This window comes from Dasypus novemcinctus, chromosome 6, assembly GCF_030445035.2.
Source record: "Dasypus novemcinctus isolate mDasNov1 chromosome 6, mDasNov1.1.hap2, whole genome shotgun sequence".
NCBI classification, from domain to species: Eukaryota; Metazoa; Chordata; class Mammalia; order Cingulata; family Dasypodidae; genus Dasypus; species Dasypus novemcinctus.
Genome location: NC_080678.1, coordinates 48405151 through 48432467, shown reverse-complemented (window position 1 = coordinate 48432467; position 27317 = coordinate 48405151). Strand labels below are relative to the sequence as shown.

Sequence of the window (27317 nt, the reverse complement as noted above, 5' to 3'; positions counted from 1 at the left end):
AATTAGGTTTATTCTGTTGGCTACCAGGGAAAAAAGCACTTTGTTATCACATGTGAGCAGCTCTACCTTGTCTGGCATTAGTCCAGAAGTCTATCTAGAGTGCCTGAAAAAGAGAGCATACTTGGTATTTAGGGTGTTAATGAACCTTCTGCTTCACCCTTTCCCAGTGTCCACTTATGAAAATAACCTGCAGAATTTAGCATACCAAACCAAAGCTATTCAGAAGATGAAGCCAACAGTACATTATCCAAGGTTGAAAGCTGGTTCCTTATTTGACCCACAGAGTGCTCTGAAAACAAACCAATAAACTAATTTGGACTAACATTTAAATGTTTTGGAGTATACATAAATTTTTGAACTAATGGTTTCTCTTAAAATTGCAAGATCAAACACGACAGGACTCATTGGAGCCAAATAGTTGTTGTCCCCTCCAAGCCCTTTTCCAATATCCTATATTTCTGCTCTTCACACCCTAAATCTATATGCATTACCTACCATATCTGCCCCTAGTGGCATTTGAGTATGCTATCCTGATATAAAATGGGAACAGAAGGTGGAGTTGGCAAGGAGTTGGTATGCTCAGTTGGATTCACAGACAGTTATGGGTATAAATCCCTTAAATCTCAGTTCTGGAAGGTTGGGGAAATGGAAGGTGGTAGAAGTTGTGATTTGGGACTTATAGAATAACAAGCAGGAGACTAGCAACTCTTAAATTCCTGCCTTGTGCAATTATACAGTGTCTGTTAATATTTCCAATAAAGGGTGTTCTGGGGACATACACTGGGCTAGAATAAATATCGTAGTAAACTTGTCCTGGCTAGAATAAATATAGTAGTAAACTTGACCTGTTATAAAATTTAACTCTCTGTAGGTAACTGACTAATTTCGTGTAGCAGACAAGTTTCTTAGGAGGTGAAATTTAAAATTGGTGATGGATTTTTCACATTCAGTGAGATTATATTTTCACTAAGACATATATCTGGTAAATTATAAAAGCCCATGCTTAGAATAAACATTCTGTTTGTTGGACCCTTAAAAGTAAGTGCTGGTAGTGGTTTTTTTTTTATTGTTTTTTTTTTAATTAAAATGATTAAAATATTTTTTCAGAGTTTTGAAACACTCTTTGAATTAGTGGTGACTCAATGGGGTGATGAAGATTCAACTCTATTCCAGTTTTCAAGTATCCATAGCATCCTGAGCTTCCCCTTTGATAATAGTAATCTCCCTATCCTGCTATAAGGTCCACCAAAAAAAAGGCATGGTGTCTGTCCTAGTCTCTGCTTTATCCCCAGAGCTTACCCATTGTTTGATACATATCTAATAGTAGATGCTCAGTAAACATTTATTGAATTAACGAATGGTGCTACTTGAAGGTTTCTCTTGACTACTCCTGTTGCTGGTGGTCTTGCCTGTGCCTGTATACTTGGGAGTCTGGTACACCGGATTCCATTACATTTAAACTGCTATTGTACCCATCGCTGGTGACCCCAGGCAATTTATTTAACTTGAGAAGCCTAGGTGTCTCATTTGTATGCAAATAACTTTCTTTGTTACCCTCTGAACTCATTGATCCAGTGACTATGCAAGAGGTACATCCTGGAGATGATAAAAGAGAACCTAGGGAAGAGTTTCATTTCCCCATGCTTCTACCTTCCCTTTGCCCCCACTCTACCAAGTCTGTAGTCCTGTTGCTTAGCAGAGGGACGCACACTTGCCCCTCTTTGAACCTCATTAAGAATCACAGTGAATTCAAATACTGTTTTTTTGTTATCTACCCTTGCTGTCACCCTTTATTCTTACTACTTGGCTTAGGTCCTCAGTATTTCGCCCCACAAATTTTAGAACTGGGAAAAAAATGAGAAGTGGGTTTACTTTTGTTAACATGGTCATAGGCCAGGCTAGGAAAATGTGATTGGAACTTCAAACTTACCAGGCCTCAGGAAAACCATTGACTGTTTCCTGCCTGCTAAATCTAGGTGAACCATACCTTCTATATTTTAGTCATTGATAGACATTTTGGGTAGCAGCCAGGTGTAGTTTAGAGCCAGAACAGATTCCAGTACATCTAATCTTATGCAGCACCAGTCCTGTGACATGAACCATGTCACTTAATGCCAGAGTCCTCATCTGTAACTCCCTCCTGGGGATAGTGTGAAGATTAAATAGGATTCAAGGATTAAACAACCAGAGTCCTATAGCAGTTAGAAAAATATTATCCAGTACTTGCAGGGTAATAGTATTCATCTCGCTACAAATGCACTTAATAGTGAAGTAATTAATGTTACACAGCTAGAATTTTATCAGTTGCTCTGCTGAAGACATAGTGAAAAGGTACATTGGGTAGTGAAAAGAGCTCTGGGCCAGAGCCCAGACTTATTTATTATTTATTGTTGTTATTGCTGCTGTTACTCTTCCACTAAGCTTTTAGATAGTGGCTTATGGGGGAAAATACAACCTTTATAGATTTGATTTCTTCTCACCATCTTAGAGACTTTTTGGATTGCCTATGAATTTAAAATAGATATCTCAATCTGCAGCATTTATAGGAGCAGTTAGTCCTGTAACTTTGCCATTTTCATCTCTGTGTCATATCACTTACCCATGATGCCATGATCTTTAAAGAGGCATTTTTTGGTAACAGCTTTATTAAGATATAACACATATACCATACAATTCACCGAATTAAAGTGTACAATTCAATGTTTTTAGTATATTCCCAGGGTTGTCCAACCATTGCCACAATCTATTTTAGCTGTGCCCTTTGCACAGTCTTCCTTCCTTCCTTCCTCCCTCCCTCCCCTCCCCTCCCCTCCCCTTCTTTTCCTTCCTTTCCTTCCTCTCCACCCCCACCCCCACCCCAGTTGTCTGTTCTCTGTGTCTATTTGCTGCATCTTCTTTGTCCGCTTCTGTTGTTGTCAGTAGCACGGGAATCTCTGTTTCTTTTTTGTTGCTTCATCTTGTTGTCACAGTTTTCTTTTACTATTGCATTAAGAATACTCAATTGAATAATAACGAGATTTAGGTTTTGCTGTTTAGAATATCAGAAAGTTTTCTTTGATACAAACAGAATGCTAAAGCTAGACTTAATCTTAGGCATGATCCTTTGCACCAGAAGAAAATCTAGGGAAGCATATGTGGCTCAAGTGATAGAGCTTCTGCCTGCCATATGGGGGGACCCAGTTTTGATCTCTGGGGCCTCCTGGTGAAAAGAAGAGAAAGCGTGCCCACATGGCAAGCCAGTGCCTGCACGAGTGCCTGCACGGCAAGCCAGTACCCACACAAGTGAGTCACGCAGCAAGATGATGACACATCAAAAGTGAGACAAGGGGAGAATCAAAATGAAGTGCAGCAGGAACCAGGAACTGAGGTAGCGCAATTGACAGGGAACCTCTCTCCACATCAGGGGTCTCCAGGATCAAATCCTGGTGAATCGTAGAGGAGAGAAAATGAGAAGAGAAGACAACACGGACAGCAGGGCAGGAGGAGGGGAAGGGGGAAAAATAAAGCAAGAAAGAAAAGGAGGGAGGGAGGGAAGGAGGGAAGAAAAGAAAGACAGAAGAAAATCTAGGAGAGATTTGAAGACTTTCTCAAGACACCCGTCAGTTAAGGGCAGAGCTGCCTCTGTTCTTGGAACTCCCTTCCTGAGTCTTGCTGCTTATCCAGGATTTATTGTTCCTTCAAAACCCATTTTTTCCTTTACATCCCTTTCCCACAGACCTACTTAGGAATCCCTGAGTTAGATTATAGATCCCTTTTTGAATTTTGTTTATATTTCCATATTTCAAATAACTTTTTAGGACCATATTCTGCATAGAGCTGGGCATGTTGTTGAGTTTATGAGAATTTTCTGGTATATCACTAGGTCATTTTGAGCATTTAACAAAATGAGTTTGAAATTTTTCTGTTCTTACAATTGCTTTGCTTTTGCTTTTCATTTATGTTGTCTGCATGTAGAAACCTTTTCAAGTCCATATGAGTCAATACAACTCCACTGGATTACAATATTTAGTGAAAATGTTTGGCATTTTTATTGTCATGGTGACCCTTGTTTCAGAGTGTTACAGATTTAATTCATGCCTCAGTTTTTAATTCCAAGGACAAGCTATTAGCATCTTCAGTTAAATTCTTTACACTCTACCTTATGCATATATTATAGCTTATGTTCACCAGTTATTGGCCAGTTGGTAATTTGCTGAGAATATCAAGGTTTTATGCTACCCAGTGCTGAGGTTCTCAGCATTTCTTCTGCCTCAGCATACCTGAGGAATATGTTCCATTCTTAAAGGTAACAGAAGCTCCCTAGAACAGTATCTTTTCTCTGATAATGAAAAAATTTTGAAACTGAAATTGAGTAGAAGGTTAAGATTAAACTTTACTGACAACCACCACACCATGGAGCCTAGAGTGATTACAACTGAAAATGGGAGGATTGCATCCAGCATCCAGGTGGAATCTGACCCTCCTCTTGACATAGAGGTGCAATGGACACAACCAATCCAATGTCCACATAGAAGAGGTGGCATTGGATTGGGAAAAGTGGACATAATGGACAAAGGGTATGGGAAAAGGCAGGAAGAGATGAGAGGTGGAGGCGTCTTCGGGACATGGAGCTGCCCTGGATGGTGCTTCAGAGGTAATCACCGGACATTGTAAATCCTCACAGGGCCCACTTGATGGAATAGAGGAGAGTATGGGCCATGATGTGAACCAATGTATATGAGGTGCAGAGGTGCCCAAAGATGTACTTACCAAATCCAATGGATGTGTCATGATGATGGGAACGAGTGTTGTTGGGGGGGGGGAGAGGGGGGGTGGGGGGGTGGGGTTGAATGGGACCTCACATATATATTTTTAATGTAATATTATTACAAAGTCAATAAAAAATAAAAAAATTAAAAAAAAAAAGTGAATGATATGTATCTGGTTTTAACAACTATTAAAAAAAAGTGAAGAAAAGGAAAAAAAAAAAAGATTAAACTTTACTTATGTTCCTTTGAACAGTGTTTCTGTGAAAAATTGCAACAGTTTAAAGTATTTAAACACTGTAAGGGCAAAAGAGGGCACCTGTACTCGTTCTGTCCATTTAAATGGTATTTTTAGAAGTGATGCCAAATGAACACTGAAGATGTGAAAGCTCTGCCTAATACAGTTTTCTTTATAACTCAAGTCTAGGTCACTTTCATATGAAAGGTTTTTGTAGCATGAAAATGAGATCATTAGAAAATGGGTAATCTTTTTACATGGCCATTTTCCTATCCTTCTGTCTACTTTGCCCTGAAAAAATTTATAAAGGATAGAATCAATTGAATCTCCTTTATTCTAACAAAACATATGATTTTATTGTTACGAACAATTTCCTTATAAAAATCTGGGGAGTTTCCCAGCCCCCACAACTACTGTTTAGCACAACTTGGTCATGTTGTCTCTTAGAAATTTAAATTTGTAAGTTAGGTGTTTATAACTTGAAATGAATCACACAGTAGGCAATGTTTATAGTCTCCCATCTCAGTCCAAGGAAGCTGTTTAGTAGAAAGGATACTAGACTAGAATCAGCCAATCTAGGATTTAGTCTTGACTGTACCACTCATTACATAGCTTGAAGGAAGGATGAATGTGCATATATATATATTTGTGTATGTGTAAATGAAAGTGTTTTTGAAAACTATAAAGCACTCTCCAATATCAGTAGCAGTAATAATACATTGATTTGCACAAAAGTATGGATGACTATCAGTTTTTTTTGGAAGATACTTATTAGATGGTCTTATTGGAATTCCCAGTGATAAAAGAAGTTAAATATCTCAGGCGAGATAGGGGTAAAGTTGGTTGGTTGGTTGGGTTAGGAGTTTTAAACAGAAGGAAGAGCTCTTAGTAGGCAGATATGGCCTTGCCCAGGAGTCTGTCCCATGAATTAGTTTCTCTAAACCACGTTTTCCTAAAGTGTGCTACATAAATTATGAGTCCCTTAGGATTTTAATATCTAGTTTACAAAAAAATAGTTTTTCAGAGTCAAATGAGTTTAGAAATGCTTACTTTCTAAGACTTCTAGCTGTTTATTCTAGGACTCTTAGAATCTTTTATTTACTAATCATTATTGTGAATAAGAGATAATATGCAATATTTCCCAGATGTACTTAATCATGAACTCTTTTCAAATGACATCTCTTGGGAATAATTTTCCAGAGAACCCAGAAAGGAAAACAGTATGTTCTCCACTTCTTTCCTTCTCCATACTCAAATTCAGAAGCTCTGTAAGCAGTTGATTGTTTTCCCCTAAAACTCCTTCAGTCTTTTTTTCTAAGTGTGTTCTGCCCACCATATATTTTCTATCTACACAGGGTTTGCGATGGGACACTACATATACATAGCAGTAGTGAAGGGCACTGAGGGTGTAGCTGATATTACCTTTAGTATATATATAGGTTTTTGTCTTTTTTTTAACAAAGCAACTTTGTTAAAAATTGCTAACATATTAATAAAGCATATGTCCATCCAAAGTGTACAATCAATAGTATTGGGTGTAATCACATAGTTGTACATTCATCACTTCAATCATTATTAGAACATTTCATTATTCCAATCGTAATAATAATAATAATAAAACAGACAAACAGAAAAAACTTATCACCTCTCAATGTCTCTGTGCTTCCCCTGCTGTACATAGCTGCTATTCTGTTTCCATCTCTCCAGTTTGGGTTTATATTTTGTAAAAACAGTCTTATATATGCAATATTACCCATATTTATATTTTACATGAGGTTTCACTATGTTATACAGACCCATGTTACATTTTGTAGCTTTCCTTCTAGTAATATACCTGTCCTTAGACTTTCCCTTTCAACCATTGTCACACCCATATATAGATCTGCTAGTCACAAACACTGTGTTGTGCTCTTAGCATTCCCATTCATTTCCAAAGATTTACAAACAATGTCAGCTTTCCATTCTCTACCCTTATTCTTTTCTCTGGTGATCTGTATTCTAATTATTAACTCTATGAGTTTACATGACATATTTAGGTCTTTGTCTTTTGATTACTTGAGGCCTTCTATTGCATTTTAAAAATTTTATTTTTGTTTTATTTTTGCATTTTTATAAAGTATCAGTCTCCAAATAAGAGAGGAAAAGTAGCTTTTTTTTAAAGATTTATTTATTTCTCTCCCCTCCCCCCCCCCAAGTTGTCTGTTCTCTGTGTCCATTTGCTGTGTGTTCTTCTTTGTCTGCTTCTGTTGTTGTCAGCGGCACTGGGCATCTGTATCTCTTTTTGTTGTGTCATCTTGCTGCATCAGTTCTCTGTGTGTGTGGCACCATTCCTGGGCAGGCTGTACTTCCTTTCACGCTGGGTGGCTCTCCTTACAGGGCACACTCCTTGCAAGTGGGACTCCCTTACATGGGGAGCACCCCTGCATGGCAGGGCACTCCTTGTGCGCATCAGCACTGCGCATGGACCAGCTCCACACGGGTCAAATAGGCCCAGGGTTTGAACCGCAGACCTCCCATGTGGTAGGCGGATGTCTTAACTATTGGGCCAAGTCCGCTTCCCCAGGAAAATAGTTTTGAAATCAGTATACTATAAACAAATAATGTTCCCTTGACTCTATCTTAATTCAATGCAGAGGACCAGAGACACTGACTTTCTGTTAGCCAATTTAGGGCTCTATGATACTTTCATTTAAAGAACATTGTATAACTAAGCCTTAGCATATAATATTTGCTTCCAGTGGCACGCTATTTAGAATAGACCCATTATAATTTAATGACATGCTATCCATTGTATCTTCCTTTGCAAGAACTTCAAGTGCTTAGCTATTTAATCTTTTTTTTCCCTCTTCACTGGAAACCTGTTGGTTTTAACTTTCAGTTAGATTATCAATTTTAGCCTGCATGAGGGTTTAATATGACCCAGTAGCCATAATAACAGAAGTGCTGATAATGCTAAACTTTGTCCCTGGACACAGTTGAATTATATATAATGACTCATTAGCAAAAGAAATGAGGGCCTTGATGATCTGTTCCCAAACCATTTCTGCTTAGCCTAGGACTATTACAATCCAGTCTTTAGCTTGCTGTTGTTACTGGTCACTGCCTGATCTGACTTGAAATCTTCCTAGCTGTATTTATAGCCATGTTTGACTTGACCATTTGAGAGGATACAACACCCAGGAATGATTTCAAATATTGTCTGAACTGATTTTACCTGAGCTTATTTTGAAGAACTGGTAGTCCCAGTGCCTTTAAGTAGAAATAATTTTTTAAATGGAGTTTGGGTCATCTAAAGAAAGATTTTTCTTCTTTGAACTGTATGAAACCTTTGCTTACATCTTCTTCCTTGGAATTGTGATCCTTTTTAATGTGAAAACCCTCTAGAGTAACTGAAATATTCTTCTTTCTTGCTCATTTTTTAATGCAGAGGTTGTTGACATAAATGATGGGGGGAAGACATTGCCCCTTTTCTAAATAGTTACCTCAGTAAGACATTCAAGTTCTCTAACCCCATAGGTCAGGTGATACTAGCCAATTAGCAATTTCTTGGTCAGTGTTTATTCTTACGTAGAAGAACTGATCCAAATCCCTCATTTGGTAGGAGAAACTGAGTCCCATGAGCTTATGATATAGCCAGCTAGTGGCTAGAGCTAGGGCTTTCTGCACTTCTCCACCCTGCAGAGGTTGGAGGATGGGGGGAAGGGCGGGGGTGATGCCATGACAGTTACACAGGTCATACACACACCTACAGCCCCGTTCTCAACCAGCATGGGAGGAAACCAGACTAGAGGGGTGAATCTATAGACTCTTCAGGATGCTGTCAGCTTGCCCTTCTGTGTTTCATTAAAAATAAGTTATGTACATGTTGAATAAAGCACTCACCAATCTCTGTGCACATTCTGAACTGTGAAAAAATCATGGAGGGATTTTAAAACCTTTCATTCTCTAACACATGGAAATATGAAAAATGATAAATTCCATCCTTTGTAAAGAAAATAAAATCCAAATAGCTTCCTCTACAGATTTGCTTGGTCTGCACCAGATGGCTTCTAAAATTAATAACAGTAGATTTTTGCTACATCTGGAAGGTTATGGATAATTTTGTTGCTAAGGAAAAGCTATTTTGACATTGCTACTTTAATTTCTTACGTATCTGTCACCTGCTTTCTAAACCACAGGATTTCAGCTCACATTCTGTTGAAAAACTAAAAAATTATGTTTAAACATTTCTTTTTTTTTTTTTAACATTTATTTATTTATTTCTCTTCCCCCCCCCCCCAAGTTGTCTGTTCTCTGTGTCTATTTGCTGCGTCGTCTCCGCTTCTCTTGTCAGCGGCACAGGAATCTGTTTCTTTTTTTTTTGTTGCGTCATCTTGTGTCAGCTCTCCGTGTGTGCAGCACCATTCCTGCGCAGGCTGCACTTTCTTTCACGCTGGGTGGTTCTCCTTACAGGGCGCACTACTTGCGCGTGGGGCTCCCCTGCAGGGGACACCCCTGCGTGGCAGGGCACTCCTTGTGCGCTTCAGCACTGCACATGGGCCAGCTCCACACAGGTCAGGGAGGCCTGTGTTTTGAACCATGGACCTCCCATGTGGTAGACGGACGCCCTAACCACTGGGCCAAGTCCGACGCCTAAACATTTCTTAGTACTACTTTTAAAAGTGGAGAACCTACTCTAGCAACTGGAAAGATACTGTGTTTATTAGGAATGTTAATGAGGTTACTGTGACTTTTAGGCCTGCATAGATGTACTATATAACACATGTCAAGAAGATTAGGATCATGTATTATGTTTTAAAAAGCTTTGAGCATGCTAAATAGATTTTCCAGGAAACCAAGTTGCTCCAGATGAAAAGAAATGGCCGCCTGATTTAGCCAGGGCTTTTGCATGGAATGCCCTGGGTCACACTGAAACCACCAGCCTCCCGAACTCCTGCATTTGAGTTATACATGGCAGAGGCCTTATCATCTCACTCAGAATAGAACAGACTTGCTGATAAGGATAGAATAGTGATAAGCCAGCAGTGGTAATGGAACCCAATCTGTAATCAGGACGCCTATACCCCCCTAATTTTTTAACAAGGTGTCCCTTACCTAGTTTTAAAAGTTTAAGTTTCAGTGTTGCTCTTTTCCTAACCATTATATAGTGTGTGTGTATGTGTGTGTGTGTATTAAAGAGTTCTGATACATTGTTACTTATCCCTGTCTGATTTGACTTTAAAGCTTTATACTTTGTAGCTTTGGATGAGCTAACTTCTTAAAAGACAAATGTGAGTTCAAATGATATCTTGAACTGATTGTAAGTGGGCTCATGTTAAAACACTAAAGGTCATAGATGTATTGTTTAAATGAAGCCAATGACGTTTAAATGTAATTTATTGTTTTTATTAATAGGTATTTGAGGTGTTATATTTTCCTAAGACTTTCTTGGACCTTAGGAATTTATTTTTAAAAGTAGCGAACTTGGGTCAGAACTTACTTATATTTGTCAGAAAAGATAGTCTAACCTCATTTTAGAAAGGCATAATCTTGATTAGGCATTAACTTATTATTAATTAATGCATTCATTACCCGAGATGGGAGAGTTACCTCTTATCATGGTGAGCTCTGTTAGCATGTGCCTAGACTTAGTCCTGTTGTATTTCCTTTAGCTAATAAAGATTTCATATCAATAGTTTTGCTTCTGTTGTCATTAGCTGAATTCTTGAATCTTTTAAACAATACATGGTTTTAGTTGTGATAGAATATACATAGCATAAAGATAACTTTAACCATTTTAAGTGAACAATTCTTTGACATTAGGTATCAAATACATTGTGTAACCTTCACCACTGTTTATTTCCAGGGTATTTTTATCATCCCAAACCAAAGCTCATACTCATTTAGCAATAAATATCTATTCCCCACCTCCCCCCACCCCTAGTAACCACTATTGTTTTCTGCTCTACGAATTTGCTTATTCTAAGTATTTCATATAGGAGAAATTATACAATATTTATCCTTTTTTTTTTAATTAAATATTTATTTATTTATTTATTTATCTCCCCTTCCCCCCCACCCCAGTTGTCTGTTCTCTGTATCTATTTGCTGCGTCTTCTTTGTCCGCTTCTGTTGTTGTCAGCGGCACGGGAATCTGTGTTTCTTTTTGCTGCGTCATCTTGTTGTGTCAGCTCTCCGTGTGTGTGGCACCGTTCCTGGGCAGGCTGCACTTTCTTTGGCGCTGGGCGGCTCTCCTTATGGGGCGCACTCCTTGCGCGTGGGGCTCCCCTACGCAGGGGACACCCCTGTGTGGCAGGGCACTCCTTGCGTGCATTAGCACTGTGCATGGGCCAGCTCCACACAGGTCAAGGAAGCCGGGGTTTGAACCACGGACCTCCCATGTGGTAGATGGATGCCCTAACCACTGGGCCAAGTCCACCGCCAATATTTGTCCTTTTTTGTCTCATTTATTTTACTCCAACTGATGTCTTCAAGGTTCATCCATGTCATAGCAGGTATCAGCACTTCACTTCTGGCTGAATAATATTGCATTGCATGGTATAACAGTTTGATATTATTTATGAATTCCAAAATGAGAGATTATGTCTAGTAGACATTTAAGATATGTCTATTAAGAACTGAGAAAGAAGGATTTATTTCTGCCATTCAGCCATTTGTTTTCTGTATGTCTTCTTTGTTTTTTGTTCCTCAGTTGCTCAAGTACTGCCTTTTTTGTGTTTAGTTACTTTATTGTAGTTTACTATTTTGATTACCTTCTTTCCTTTTCTCTATATTTTTAAATTTCTTAATGCTTACCTTTGTAATTAGAATTAACATCTTAAACTAATAATCTAATTTGACTAGTACCAACCTAGTTTCAGTAGTATATATACTCTATTCCTATATATATCTCTGTCCCTCTCCCTTTATGTTGTCTCATATTACATATTTATACATTAAATGCCTATTAACATGGATTTTAAATATTATTTTACACATTTGCTTGTTATGTCATAAGTGAGGAAAGTGCAGTTACAAACCAAAAGTCTGATAATACAGGATTTTATATTTATCTATGTAGTTAACTTTACCAATTTTTTTTAAGGTTTATTTATTTATTTCTCCCCCCTCCCTACATTGTCTGCTCTCTGTGTCCATTCCCTGTGTGTTCTTCTGTGTCTGCTTGTATTCTCATTAGGTAGCTCTGGAAACCAATCCTGAGACCTTCCAGAGTGGGAGAGAGGTGATCATTCTCTTGCTCCAACTCAGCTCCCTAATCTGCTGTGTCTCTTATTATCTCTCGTCTGTGTCTCTTTTTGTTGTGTCATCTTGCTGCACCATCTCTCCACATGGGCCAGCACTCCTGAGTGGGGCAGCACTCCTGCATGGGGCAGTACTCTGTGCAGGCCAACCCTCTGCATGGGCCAACTCACCAGAAAGGCCAGCTTGCTTTCACCAGGAGGCCCTGGGCATTGAACCCTGGACTTCTTATATGGTAGATGGGAACCCAATTGCTTGAGCCACATCCACTTCCCCCAGTGTTCTTTATTGTTTCTTATGACTTTGACTTACTGTCTACTGTCCTTTTATTTAGGCCTGAAGCATTTTTTTGTAATGCATATCTTCTGGTAATGAGCTCTTTATCCTTTTGTTTACTAGTAAATGTCTTAATTTTTTAAAGCACTTTTATTGAGCTATGTTCACATACCATACAGTCTATCCAAAGGGTAAATGTCTTAATGTCTCCATTTTTTTTAATTAAAAAAAAAAAGATTTGTTTATTCCCCCCTTCCCCTCCTCCCACCCTGCTGTTTTTGCTGTCTGTGTTGTCTTCTTTTCTCATTTTCTCTCCTCTAGGATTTACTCATTTTCAGTCCTGGAGACCTCTGATGTGGAAAGAGAGGTTCCCTGTCAATTGCGCCACCTCAGTTCCTGGTTTCTGCTGCCCTTCACCTTGACTCTCCCCTTGTTTCTCTTTTGATGCATCATCATCTTGTTGCATAACTCACTTGCGCAGGGCACTGGCTAACCATGTGGGTACTCCTGCAGGCGTTGGCTTGCTATGCGGACATGCTTTCTCTTCTTCTTTTTCCCCAGGAGGCCCCAGGAACTGAACCCAGGTCCTCCCATTTGGTAGGCAGAAGCTCTGTCACTTGAGCCACATCCGCTTCCCTCTCCTTCATTTTTTAAAAGCAGTTTTATTGAGATATATTCACATACCATACAGTCTATCCAAAGTGTGCAATCAATGGCTTTTAATGTAGTCACAGTATTGTGCAGTTATCACTACAAAAAAATTTAGAACAATTTCATTACTCCAAAATGAAAAACTCCACACCCCTTAGCAGGCACCTCTCAATCCTTCTGTCTTTCCCCAACCCTATATAACCACTAATCCATCTTTGTAAATTGATTTATATTTATATTTTATATAAATGGAATCATACAATATGTAGTACTTTGTGTCTGGTTTCTTTCCCTTAGCATAATCATTTTCAGTGTTTTTTTGCCTGATATTAACATATTGTAATGTTAACATACATAACATTTGTTCAGTTTCAGTGAAAAACAGTCTTATATATGCAATATTACTCATTCATAATTCACATGAGGTTTTATTATGCTATACATTACCATATTACATTTTTAGATTTCATTTTAGTAATATACATGACCTTCAACTTTCCCTTTAAACCACTGCCCAAGCATTATGTTGTGTTTTCACCTTTTCTATTTATTTCCAAAGATTAACACACAGCCTTTTTACAAAGTCTGCACAAGTTAACCTTCAACTTTCCATTCTCTAACCTCTTTCTATTCTCAGGTGACCCATATTCTAGTTATTAACTCCATGAGTTTACACACTATATTAGTTCATAATAGTGTAATCATACAGTATTTGTCCTTTTGTGTCTGGCATGCTTCACTCAACATAAAGTCCTCCAAATTCATCCATGTTGTCATATGCTTTACAACTTCATTTCTTCTTACAGCCGCATAATATTCCATTGTGTGTAAATATCACAGTTTGTTTATTCTACATTTTTGAAAGGTAATTTTGCTGGATATAGATCAAAATCTTGGTGGACAGGTTTTTGTTTGTTTGCCACTGTCTTCTTGCTTCCATTGTCTCTTATAACAAATTCACTGTTAATCTTATTGGGGGATCCCTTACATGTGACTAGTCACTTCTGTGTTCCTGGTTTCAAAATCCTCTGTCTTTGGATTTTGACAGTTTCACTCTAATGTGTCTTGGTCTGTATCTCTTAGAATCTATCCTGCTTGAAGATCATTGAGCTTCTTGAATGTGTATATTCATGTCTTTTATCAGATTCAAGAAGTTTTCTTCCATTATTTCTTCAAATATTTTTTCCACCCCTTCTCTCCCTTGACTTTCTGGGACGCCAATGATACATATGTTAGTCCACTCGATGGTGTCATTCAAGTCCCTCAGGCTCTGTTCCGTTTTCTTCTTCTTTTTTTTCCTTTTTCTGCTCTTCATACTGGGTAACTTCAGTTGTTTTGTCTTCAAGTTCACTGATCCTTTCTTCTGCCTATTTAGATCTGCTATTTTTTAAAAAGATTTATTTATTTATTTCCCACCACCACCTCCCCACCCCGGTTGTCTGTTCTCTGTGTCTATTTGCTGTGTCTTCTTCTTTGTCCACTTCTGTTGTCAGTGGCATGGGAATCTGCTATTGAATCTGAGTTTTTAATTTCAATTACTATACTTTGCAGTTCCAAATATTTTTTTAAATAATTTCTATCTCTTTATTTTGTTCAGACAATGTTTTCCTAATTTACTTTAGTGCTTGTTTATGGATACCTTTAGCTCATTGAATATTTTTAAGACATGATTTAAACTCTTTGACTGATGGTTCCAATGTATGAACTTCCTCAGGGATGGTTACCTGCAAACTTTTTTCCCCTGTGAATGGTTCATAAATTCCTGTTTCTTTGGGTGTTTTGTAATTTTTGTTGTTGAAAACTGGACATTCTGAGTATTGTTTTTATTACTCTACAAATCTAGTTCTCCCTTTCCTCTGGGATTGCTCGATGTTTTGTTGTTATTGAGGGCTGGAGCCATAAATCTGTGACTTTTCCAAACTATTTTGGATCCCAAATGTGGAATGGCAAGAGAAGAGAGAAAAGCAATGGGTAGTGCCTCTTTAAGACTCATGTGATACTTTTCCCTGAGGGGGGTTGAAACAGTGGCCACCTACAGAGCCAGCCTCAGCTATCTAAATTAGCTGATCAAAATAAATTAAATAACAAAAACAAAAAAGAAATAAATTAGCTGATCAAAAGCAGTTATCGGTGATCAGACTACACACGCCCAAGTTGGAGGACTAGATTTTTATAACCCACCCTGCACCAAGAGCCTGGGTTGCAGTCCTCTTTACTGACTGCCATGTGTTTGGGGATGAGAGATGGTAGCTGCTGCATAGAGAGTTAAATTCACCAATATTAAGTGAATTCACCAGCCTTTTCCTCCAGCTCTTCCCTGAATGTTACACACTATTCAAATAGACTCCAGAGTTTCACAATAGTTAATTCAGACAGTTCCTGCTTGTTCAATAGTTATTTTGCTGGAGAGACTGATTCCTGAAGCTTCCTATTCCACCATCTTCCACAATCCTCCTTCTTGTGTCTTTTTTTTATAACTAAAATTGGTGTTCTGATCTTTCCTTATAGCCTAGTGAATTAAAAAATTAAGTTTTGAAGAAACTAAATTATTCATTTCCAAGTTTACCTCTTTAATATAACTAATTCCTGAGAGATTTCAGAGAGAAATATTTCTGAAACAAATACAAAGTGATATGTGGAGCTCAATCTGAACAGTGGCTATTGAGCAACCTTTGGTTAGAGATTCTCCTTCTAGTCCTGGAAATGTTGTGGAGGTTTATAGCCATATTATAGATATCCCTATTGAGAATTATGGTCTCCTTTCATCTCGCATCGTGGAGGATCTCCAAATGAGTCAGGTCCCTCTGACAGTGTCGTGTCCTTCTAAAGTATGGTCTCAGAATAAAAAAACAGAGTTGAGGTTTCTTACTCAGAGTAAGCTGACTATCCCTTCCTTTGGTCTAAACATTATACCTGTTGTATTAAAGCCTGACTTTGCCACAGCCTCTCACAGCATTTGGTCTGGATTTCTGGGAATACTGGAGAGAGACAGAGGGTTCTCACTCAAGTGCAATTAGCTAGTAGCTTACCTCCCAGTATGACTATAGTGCCAGGAGAAGGACCTAAATTGAGAGCTGGTGTTTTCCAGTGAAGTAGCTCCTATCCTACTTCCTGTCCACTCTCCTGTCTTTGAGAATATTCTGAATTACGACTATGAGACAGTATTCTCTTGTTTGACATCTTTTTGGTAGATTTCTCTTAAGCACAGAAATGGCCATGTCTTTGTCTCTTTCCTTAGCTACAGTATGGCAGTTCTGCACATCTTCTCTTCTGCCCTTCATACTCATGATCTCCAGTTCATCCTGATTCCTTCCTATGGCCTGTAACAAATCTTTAGCCTTCTCATATTCCTGATTCTTTGAGTTAAAGCCTTGTTTGCATGTGCTACTGTTTGCCTATATCTTCCTTACATGTTGACTAATACCTTCCTTGTATTTGTGCTGCCATGTTTTGTTTTTTTTTTACCCCACTTCAGGACCTTATATTTATCCCCTTTCAACTCTACCTCTCACTTGGCCTCTTTCTCCAGTTTGTCCACTCTGGCTCCATTATCTGAAATCTTCATTTTTGGCTTCCAGGAAATTGTAAGCCTGCCTTACCTGCCCTGGGCTGGCTATGGCTACTTATCTGACTGACTTAATTTGATTGTTGCTGTCAGCAGAGGTCACATTGCAGCAGAGGCCAGTCTTTGACTATCCTTAGTCACATAATTCAACTTGAGTTTGACCTTGATCAATGCCTCCCTTCTCATTACTATAACCTTTTAGGTCCAAGGAGAGGGAATTCTGGACCTGTGAATAGTTTATTGTCTCCCTAGTATTTCATCTCTGCCATCAAAAGCCGTATAGTCACTGCTTTATTTACATAGTAGGGAGGTTATTTTGTTAACTGATATCAAAATGACTGCATGTAATATTTCTCCAGCCTTTTAAAGCAACATAATGTCAACATTGAGATCAGTTTGTGTCCCGGCCAGCGGGATGATCAACGGGAGCTCTAGATCCTATGAGGGAAGAATGGTATGGGAGAAGAGACACAAAGAACGACAGCAAGACAGTATTCTGATCAAGCTGCAAAATTTTATTGAGGGGACTGAGCATATATACTCTAGGGAGGAGGGGGGTGGCGGGTAAGGATAGGTGGCGGTCTGGGATTGGCAGCTGCTGTTGCTAGGGTGGAAGGCAGATTTGAGGTAAGAACTTTTGGCACGAACTGGTTCTGTAAAGAAGGGGGGAGGGTGACCTAAGCTATTGTTGTATCAGCCTGGGCGGCCATGTTACCGGCATTGCTGAAAGGTAGATTCTATGCATGCTGCCTTAATCGCCCACAACATCTCCTCCCTTTGTTTTTCAAAAGGATGGAGGAAGAATGCTCATCGAGCACTCTTTTGGCATTAACCTGCTGGGGGAAGTAGAGGCCTCATTCCCCATGTTGTTTGTGGCTCTGTTTTTCTGGGGAGGGGAATTTGGTGTAGGATTCGCGCAGAGCGAACCCCTATTTGCGCAGCGCGAACCCCTATGCTAATGAGGCATGCTTCTCAAGGAGCTCGAAAATGGCCTTTAATTGTTTTGACCCTCCTTTGCAGTGCTTTGCCTCGCACCCAGCGGTACCAATCAAAGTATAGTTTCGAGTTATATGCTGTTCCCGTAGGAGGGGGCTTTTCACCCGTGAGGGTGGGCAGCAGTTAGTTAGTCTAGAGATATACCTTGATCAGCGAGGTGAAGCCGGTGATAGTGCACTTGAATAGGCCTGCTAAGAGGGGAATCAATTTGGTCTTTTACTAGTTGTATAATTCTTTTTATGGCCCAAGGTGCAAAGGATATTATAAGGAGTATGGTTATTAAGGGACCTAGTATGGGGAGAAGGTAAGGAAGGATTCCGTTGAATCCCCAGGAGGCACTTCCTTGGGCTTCTCGCTCACGTTTGCGGTTTGCAATTCCTTCCCTAAGTTTGGACATGGAATCTTTGACTAAGCCAAAATGGTCAGCATAAAAGCAACATTCCTCGCCTAGTGCGGCACAAAGCCCTCCTTGCTTAAGGAAAAGTAGATCTAAACCTCTCCTGTTCTGGAGAACAACTTCTGATAAGGATGTAAGGGATTTCTCGAGATGGGTGATGGAGTTTTCAATGCGTGCTGAATCTTCATCTATGGCAGCTCTCAAGCGGGAAAAGCCTTGTTTTTGGAGAACGACAGCGGTGGTTCCGGTACTTAGGCCAGCAATACCTAAAAGGGAGGCAATAGTGACAGCCGTAACAAGTTTGTTAAAATATGGCTTTCTCTTTTTCTGCATCATTATAAATATATTGTTCCCTTTATCCCTCTTCTTATAGCCACATGTCTAAGGCTGCAAGTCAGTTTTCTGTATCTTCAATGGCTACTGGCTCATCAGTAAATTATATGTATTATTCAGCTTCTTTGAATATGATTGTCTCCAATAGGCATGATGGCATGAATTCAAATATTTTTCAATAGGCAGTTCTCAACTCCTGTGCTTGCAAGTTCCTGTAAGGTAGAGAGAGGGTCAGCTTATGGATGTGACTAGCTCTGCAAAGGACTCTAGTATTTGGACTTCAGTAGTAGTGTAGATCAGTAATGTGATCTCATTAGAGCTGTGTCTCTGAAGTGTTGTGACTTGATGATATTCTAGGTGATTTAGGTGATTAAGAGAGAAGCCATATTTTAATAGTTACATATTTATGTATGGGGAAAAATAGAATTGATATAGATAATTAATCAAAATCTCAATTAATTTTATAGGTGGCATGAGAATATGGCAAAAATTACCACTGGTTTGGGAATGTCTGAAGTTTGAGAAACTTTTATAGACCATAAATTATTTGAGGGAAGAACTTTGTGTTGTTCTCCATTGTATTTCTATTTTTTAATAGGCACTCTATAAATATTAGTTGAATGAGTGGCTCTTCATAAGCCAAAATAATCACTGTTATTTAGTGTATGACCACCTAAATACCAATGTCCGTTATGTAGCTACCGCTCTTTTGTTGATTTTAATTGTCAGAGATATGTTTGACTCTTGCCCTTTAAAAAGTTTTAGTAGCCAACTTGCACTCTGTGTTTGTGGGTCATTTTGAGTCAGAGTGTGTGTCTTATCTTTTGGACAAGCCTCTGCTCTTTGGATCAACACCTTACATACAGGCATTGCTAGTTGCTTTACAGTAATAGCCCCATTCACCCATCGTGAAGGTAGCCCTACGGAAGTTTTCGGGAAATGCCTCTGAGAGCAAAGTAGCAATCCAAAAGCCACATCCTTTACTTTCTCAGCTTTCCTTAGAGCCAGATGGCTGGCATTTAATGTACAGCTCTTAACAAGGCTTCGCAGTCCAAATCAAGATGATTGGAAGACAAACTTATAATGGGTGAGTGGAAGGTACAAGTAGAAGTGCTAGCTGACAGCCAGATACTGAAGGGGTGACAGAAAAAGTGAAAACTGCACTGTATTACCCAGTATACTACCATATAGAATGTTTATATTGTCCCAAGGGGGTAGGGGTAAAATACTGCATTTTAGGAAGATCTCCATCAAAATTCAAGATATTTTGGCACCAAAAAGGAAAAGCATTCTCTAGAAAACTAACTTATAAGGAATAAATTCCCCACTAAGGAAGCTGATTAAATGAAGCATTACTTTTTGCCTCTGGCGTAGAAGCTGTCATGAGGAAATTTCATGAGGTATCCTCTGAACTATTGGTTGACTGGATCTCTCAAAACCCCTCAGCTCACAAGATGCATTGTTACTAAGCTCAATTGGAAGCCTGATAGTTATAAGTTGCAGTTTTATTCATATTACATTTTCAAATGTATTATGTTTATTCAGCATTTTAGAGTTTGCAATAGGGATTTATAACCACTTGATCGTAATGTCCCCATGTTGTGGAAATCCTTTCAAGTCAGCTGGTGGAGCAATGATTCCATCTTTTTTAATGGCTGCATGATATTCCATGGGGAAGAGGTACCACATTTTATTCAACCATTTCTGTATAGGTGGACATTTACTTTGTTTCTAGTTTGTTTGTTGTTGTTGTTTTGCCACTATTGGCAATTCTGTAATATACATACTTTATGTATGTCCTCACATATGATGATTATATTTCCAAGTGTTGGGATTACAGCAGTAACATCAACCAATAGTGGGATTATTGGGCTGAGGAATATATGTATTTTTAAGTTTGCCAGGTTGCTTTTCAAAAACGTTGTAGCAATTCATATTTCTATCAGCAATTGATAATAAGTAGTTATCACTTTTAAATGTTTGCCCATCTGATAGAAATAAAGCCATAATTTTATTTTTCCTGGCTCCTAGTAAATACAAGCATCGTTTTATATGAATTACTGGTATATATCCTCTACTCATTTTTCCACTGGGTTGTATTTCTTTTCCTTGCCAATTTGTAAGAGTTCTTTGTATGGTATAAATAATAATCTGCAGTGCAAATATTTTTTTCCAAAGCCATTACTTGGCACTGACTTTTCTCATGGAGTCTTTTTCCATTGAAACATATTTTATTGTCATATAGCTTAATATATTTATTTCTTTCTGAAGCTTCTAACTTTCTAGTCCTTATTAAGAAGGTTTCCCCTGCCCTTAAATTGTACATTTAGATCTATTTTATTTTTTAAGATTATTTACTTTTTTTTACATTTAAGCCTTTCTTGATATAGGTTTTGTGTCTTTATGGTTGTTAATTCCTGATGATTTTGTTGCAATTGTGAGTAGAATATTTTCCCGTTTTTCATTGCTAAAAGCATAGAGAGGGTAGTTTTCTTACAAGTTTTCATGACAGATGAGTGACATCTTGACTAGATATAGAATTTTAGGGTCACGTCTTTCTCAGCCTAATAGATAGAATTCCTTGGTGTTCTTGCTTCCAGTGTTGAAGATAGGAAGTCTAATAACTTATTTTTTGCCCCCTCCATTGTAGGAGATAGTAACTAGCTATTTTCACTTATAAACAGGGAAAATTTTCTCATCTTTAGAGCTAAAAAATTCTAGCCAGTAATTTTACCAGGATATGCCTGTGTTACATTTTTCTTATTTGTCTAGACTAGACCTAGTGGTACTTTTGTTATGCAATTTCAGGTCTCTTTTCAGTTATATCATCTTTATTCCTTCCTTCTGTTTCTTCTTCTGGAACTCTAGTTATTCATATAATATGCTCGTCTGGATCTATTCTGTAAATTTTTTTATTGTCTACTTATTCTTCCTTTTCCTTTTTAAAAAATTATCTTTTTCTAGAGCTTTGAAATATTTCTACCATTTCATATTCTAGGCCACTCAACAGTGAGTATCCTTCTTCAATTCATCTTCTAACTTAAGGATGTCACAATTTTTTTTACAAGTCACAGTTTAGGTTTCTAAAATTTTAATCATAAAAAAATTTAAATACATATAAAAGTACAGAGCATAGTATAATGAAGCCCTCATCCAATCTTGTTTCATCTATACCTCCACCCATTTTCCCACTCCCACCCCAGATTATTTTGAAGCAGATCCCAGACACCATATTATCGCATCCTTAAATAATTCATTATGTGTCTCTAAAGAGGAGTTATTTTAAAAACAAAACTTGGGAAAGAAAAATAACATAGCCACAATACCATTTTCACACCTAGACAAAAGTAAACTTAAAGAAAAATTTATGGGAAGTGGATGTGGCTCAGGGTTCAAACCCAGGGCCTCCTGCCCATGTGCAGTGCTGCCGCGCGCAAGGAGTGCCATGCCACGCATGGGATGTGTTCTCTGCATAGGGGAGCCCATGCACAAGGAGTGTACCCTGCAAGGAGAGCCACCCCATGTGAAAAAAGCACAGCCTGCCCAGGAGTGGCACTGCACACAGAGCTGATGCAGCAAGATGACACAACAAAAAGAGACACAGATTCCCAGTGCTGCCGAGAATGCAGACACAGAAGAACACAACAAATGGACAGAAGAGATCAGAACCAGGGGGAGGAATAAATAAAATAAATCTTAAAAAAAAATTTTTTTTTAACCAGGAAGTGTCTTTTGTACTAGACTTGAATCTCCTTAAATACTCTTTTTTTTTTGGTCTGTATCTCATCATCTAATTTTTTTAAAATTAGAGTTAATAGATCACAAAGAATAAATACTCTTTTCATATTTGAACATATTGTACATGGCTAGTTATCTTGTCTCCTTCAGCAGCTTTCTTTTGTTGAGTATGAATTCTGTTGTTCATACGGATCTTCTCTCCATTTTGCTAAATCTCCTTTTATAGGCTTATTGGGGCTCAGATCTGGTTGCTGGAGTCCCTTGATTATAGTTGTCTGCCTGGTGGTAGAAGCCAGTGATTCTCATCTAATGGGAGCTGTCAGTTCCATGCATGCCCTGTCTTTACCAATATAACCTAAATCTAAGGGCAGAGAGGATTCATTGCACCATTTTAGTTCCTTCTTGGCCTTTCAGGGGCAAAGAGATCAGGCCAGGATCTATATACTCTCACAAGTCTATAACTCCCTTCCCCCAGGGGTCCAACCATCTCTCCGCATTCTTTCTGAAATCTGCCACAATCCTATCTTGCTCCAGGACTTCTAAGGTTGCTTGCAACTAAGGAGAGCTGTCAACCAAGGAAAGACCAGACATAGGACATTCCAGATGAGTTATAAGGAGTATTAATTTCAAAGGAGGAAGGAATAGATACCCAAGGCTGAAATAATTTTAAAAGGCTGAGCCTCTAACTGATTTTCGAGGTATCCAGACTATTCAATAGGAAAAGAATAGTATCTTCAACAGATAGTACTGGGACAACTGGATATCCACATGGAAAAGAACAAAGTTGGACCCTTACCTCACACCACTAACTGAAATGGATCAACAACCTAAATATAAGAGCTAAAATCATAAAACTCTTAGAATATAGGGTTAAATTTTCATGACTTTGGCAGTGGATTCTTAGATATTACACCAAAAGCATGAAAAACAAAAGATAAAATAGAAGAAACTTTTGTGCATCAAAGGATGTTATCAAGAAAGTGAAAGGACAACCCATAGAATCAGAGAAAAAAGTTATAAATCATATATCTGATAAGGATCTAGTATCAAAAATATGTAAAGGGAAATGGATGTGGCTCAAGTGATAGGGCTTCTGCCTACCATATGGGAAGACCCAGGTTCAATCCCTGAGGCCTCCTGGTGAAAAAAAAAAAAAAAAAAAAGAGCATACCTGCATGGCGAGCCAAGTGCCTGCACAAGTACCCATGTGGGGAGCCAAGTGCCCACGCAGCAAGCCAGTGCTGCACAGTGAGCTGAGTGCCTGTGCAGGGAACCAGTGCCTGCACAAGTGGATCACGCAGCAAGATGATGACACAGCAAAAGAGAGACAAAGGGAAAGTCAAGGTGAAGTGCAGCAGAGACCAGGAACTGAGGTGGCGCAATTGACACATCAGAGGTCCCCAGGATCAAATCCCAGTGAATCCTAGAAGAGAAAGATGAGAAGACAAAAAGAGAAATAGATACAGAAGGTCACATAACAACTGGACACAGACAGCAAAAAGAGCAGGGCAGGGGGAGGGAAAGGGAAAGGAAATAAAAGAATATATAAAGAGCCCTTAAAAACAAAAAGATAACCCTATTTTTAAAATGGGCAAAGGTCTTGAATAGACATTTCTCCAAAGAAGATATTCAAATGGCCAACAAGCAAATGAAAAGATGTTCAACAGCATTAGCCATTAGGAAATGCAAATTAAAACCACATCCACTAGGATACCTATAATTTTTTTAACATGGAAAACAAGTGTTGGTGAGAACGTGGAGAAATAGAACCCTTGTATATTTTTGGTAGGAATGCAAAATGGTGCAGTTACTATGGAAAACAGTTTGGTGGTTCCTCAAAATGTTAACCATAGAACCATCATATGGCCTAGTAATTAGGAACTGAAAACAAGTACTCAAATAAATACATGTATATGCAGTACTAACAGTTCCTAACAGTACTACTCACAATAGCCATAAAGTAGAAAGAACCCAAATGTCCATCAACTGATGAATAAATAAACAAAATGTGGTACATACATAAAATAGAATATTGTTTAGCCATTAAAAAGAATAAAGTACTGATACATGTTACAATAAAAGAAGCCACACACAAAAGGTTGCATATTGTATGATTTCATTTATTTGAAATATCCAGAGTAGATAAATCTATAGAGACAGAAGACTGATGGTTGCCAGGGATTAGTGATTGGGGAAAATAGGAATGGGGAGTAACTGCTTAGTGGGGACAGGTTTTCCTTTTGGGGTGAGGAAAGTGTTTTGGAACTAGACAGAGGTGGTGGTTGCACATTATGGATGTACTAAATGTCACTGAATTGTTCGCTTTAAAATGGTTAGTTTTTACCAAATCCAATGGATGTGTCATGATGATGGGAACGAGTGTTGTTGGGGGGGGAGAGGGGGGGTGAGGGGGTGGGGTTGAATGGGACCTCACATATATATTTTTAATGTAATATTATTACAAAGTCAATAAAAAAATAAAAAATAAAAATAAAAATAAAAAAAAATAAAAAATAAATAAATAAAATAAAATGGTTAGTTTTAGGTGCAACAAAATTTTTGAGTGGGTTAAAGGAAAGGGAAGGGGGGCATTTAAGGTAGGAAGAAAGTGTGAGTAAAAATAGAGAGCAGTTAAGAGTTTGGGTTGGGGGATAGTTGAGAGAGAGATTGAGGCAAATCATGGAGGCTTTGATCTTAGGAGGCGGGAGTACCTGATGATTCTAAGGAAGCTGAACATAATCCTCAGGCATTGGAGAGCCTGACTGGCTTTTGATTAGGAGATGAACATTGTGAAAGTAGATTATTGAAATGTCAGGATTGAACCAGAAGGCATTGATACTGAGAGCATCCAGGCACAAGGTTATGGATGGCCTGGACTAGGGAGGAAGCAGTATGAATAAAAACTGACACTTAGCACCTACAACATGCCAGGCACTGGCTGTGTAGTTTATATGATCCAATTCATATAAATCTTCATAGGAATCTATATAGGAAAAACTCTTCTGTTTCTCCATTGTATAGAAGAGGAAACAGAGGCTCAGAGTAGTTGGGAAATTTGCCTAAGTCTTACACAGCTACTAATGTGGTCAAAATTTGAACCCAAGTAGATTGACCCCAGAGCCACTACAGTTTTAATTATGATGCAGAGATGAATGAGATTCTTTTCTTCTTTTTAAAGAAGCTTTAGATTCCATAAATGTAAAAATAAAAATATAGGGGATTCCCATATACCTACCCCCTCCTGAAAGATATTTTTGAAGCCCACTCACTAACTGGTCAGGTTGAGGAGGGAGAAATAGGAAGAGGAACTAGAATCAGAGTAAAGATGTTTTCTCCTAGGTAACCAAGAGCTGGTACAGGCTTATCATGGGTCTTACAAGTAGAAATGTTTGACAGGAAGTTGGAACCTGAGGACTAAGTTGAAACTCTAGGGGAGGGCAGCAAAGGGGCTTTCAGAAGGGAGGAGAACCAGAAAAGTATTGTCTATTCCTAGGGTATCTCCATCTTCCCTGATCTCCCCACACTTCCCCTCGCCCCCCTCCTGCATTCCAGGTCTCCTGATTTGTGCACCGCTAGAACCATTTTGTTGCAGCCAGAGGCAACCTGAATTGTCAGGCAGCTAGCTCATCTCAAAACTCCCTAGGGGAGAGACAGCTGAAAAGCTGAGCAGCAGAGGCAGGAATTGAGTGCAAGCAGTTGTTGGGTGGGTGCCATAGCTGGGATCGTCACCATCAAGGTAGTGAAGTGCAAGATTCAGGTTCTACAACAGGAGGCCAATGATGCTGAGGAGAGAGCCCAGGGCACCCAACAGGAAGTGAAGGGAGAAAGGTGGACCCAGAAACAGGCTGAGGCTGAGGTGGCCTCCTTACACTGTCAAATCCAGCTGGTTGAAGAGGAGCTGGACTGCGCTCAGGAGCTCCTGACCACTGCCCTGCAAAAGCTGGAGGAGGCAGAGAAAGCCGCTGATGAGAGCAAGAGAGGTATGAAGGCTAATGAAAGACGGATTTGAAAAGATGAAATTCCAAGAAATCCAACTCAGAGAAGCTAAGCACATTGCAGAAGAGGCAAATTGGAAGTACAGGAAGGTGGCTTGTACGTTGGTGATTATTGAAGGGGACTTGGAATGCACTGAGGAATGAGCTGAACTGGTAGAGTCCCATTGCTGAGAGATTAGTGGGCAGATGAGACTGATGGCCCAGAACCTGAAGTGTCTGAGTGCTGCTAAAGAAAAGGACTCTCAAAAAGAAGACAAATATGAAGACAAGATAAAGATTCTTACTGATAACTCAAGGAAGCAGAGACCCAATGCTGAGTTTGCTGAGAGATCGGTAACCAAACTGGAAAAGACAATTGATGACTTGGAAGATAAACTGAAGTGCACCAAAGAGGAGCACCTCTGTACCCAAAGAATGCTGGACCAGACTGTGCTTGACCTGAATGAGATATAGAGCACCCCAGTTCTGCCCTTTAACCCTGACTCCTCCTGAGCCCAGCCTGCTCAAAGATGACCTTTAAACTGAGGGCTGATCTTTACCTGGAAGGCTGCTTTCTCCTCTCACCGTATGCCCACACACCCCTGACCCTGTGTCTTTTTCACAAACTCTCTGCCTCTCCCAGAGATTGCAGCTGGGCTAGGATCTGAGCACCTTTGGGAACATTTAATAGAATATGAGTGCGATGCCAGTGTCTTTAAAAGCATGTTGTGATATATATATTTTATAATTATCCCTTTTTGTTGTTGTTGTTGTCACAACCATTTGTAAAACATTCCAAATAATTCCACAGCTCCGAAGCAGCAATCTTCAGCTTAATATATCTTGTCCACTCCAGAGAAGAGAGAAAGGGATAGGCCTGCCTCACTGAGAGCTAAACAAAGCCCAGGGGAAAACTCATTGCTCTATACAAAGCAACAGCCAAATGAGAAAAGTGATCCCAGGAGTTAGCCCCCACCAAAAAAAAAAGTGCTATACAGGTTTTCAGTTTTAAGGTGCCTTAGGGCAAATTTATTTATTTTTTCTCATCAGAAGTGACCAGATTAATATGGTGAGAACTCTGAAACCAAATATTTGCCCCATCCTTTCTCTATCCCCCTTCTCAAAGGCTCACAGAGTGGATCATGCTGGGTGACCACTGATTTAC

General features: G+C 39.0%; 2 protein-coding genes and 1 pseudogene across 10 annotated transcripts in view; 2 read left to right on the top strand and 1 right to left on the bottom strand.

Annotated features, from left to right (window-relative positions):
• Window positions 1-27317, top strand: part of CPEB3 (cytoplasmic polyadenylation element binding protein 3) — a 238494-nt gene that overhangs the window by 209052 nt on the left and 2125 nt on the right. Inside the window, exon 10 of one of the 9 annotated variants that reach the window (XM_071215768.1) lies at window positions 168-324. The exons of the other annotated variants lie outside the window; for them this stretch is intronic. Coding sequence (XP_071071869.1) covers window positions 168-200 — 33 coding nt within the window. The 3' untranslated portion in view covers window positions 201-324. Of the gene's footprint in view, window positions 1-167; window positions 325-27317 lie in introns of those variants that run through there. 9 annotated transcript variants of the gene reach the window in all.
• Window positions 17212-27317, bottom strand: part of BTAF1 (B-TFIID TATA-box binding protein associated factor 1) — a 253521-nt gene continuing 243415 nt past the window's right edge. Inside the window, exon 39 of the mRNA XM_071215766.1 lies at window positions 17212-18373. Coding sequence (XP_071071867.1) covers window positions 18292-18373 — 82 coding nt within the window. The 3' untranslated portion in view covers window positions 17212-18291. The remainder of the gene's footprint in view (window positions 18374-27317) is intronic.
• Window positions 25837-26700, top strand: LOC139439160 (tropomyosin alpha-3 chain pseudogene; annotated as a pseudogene).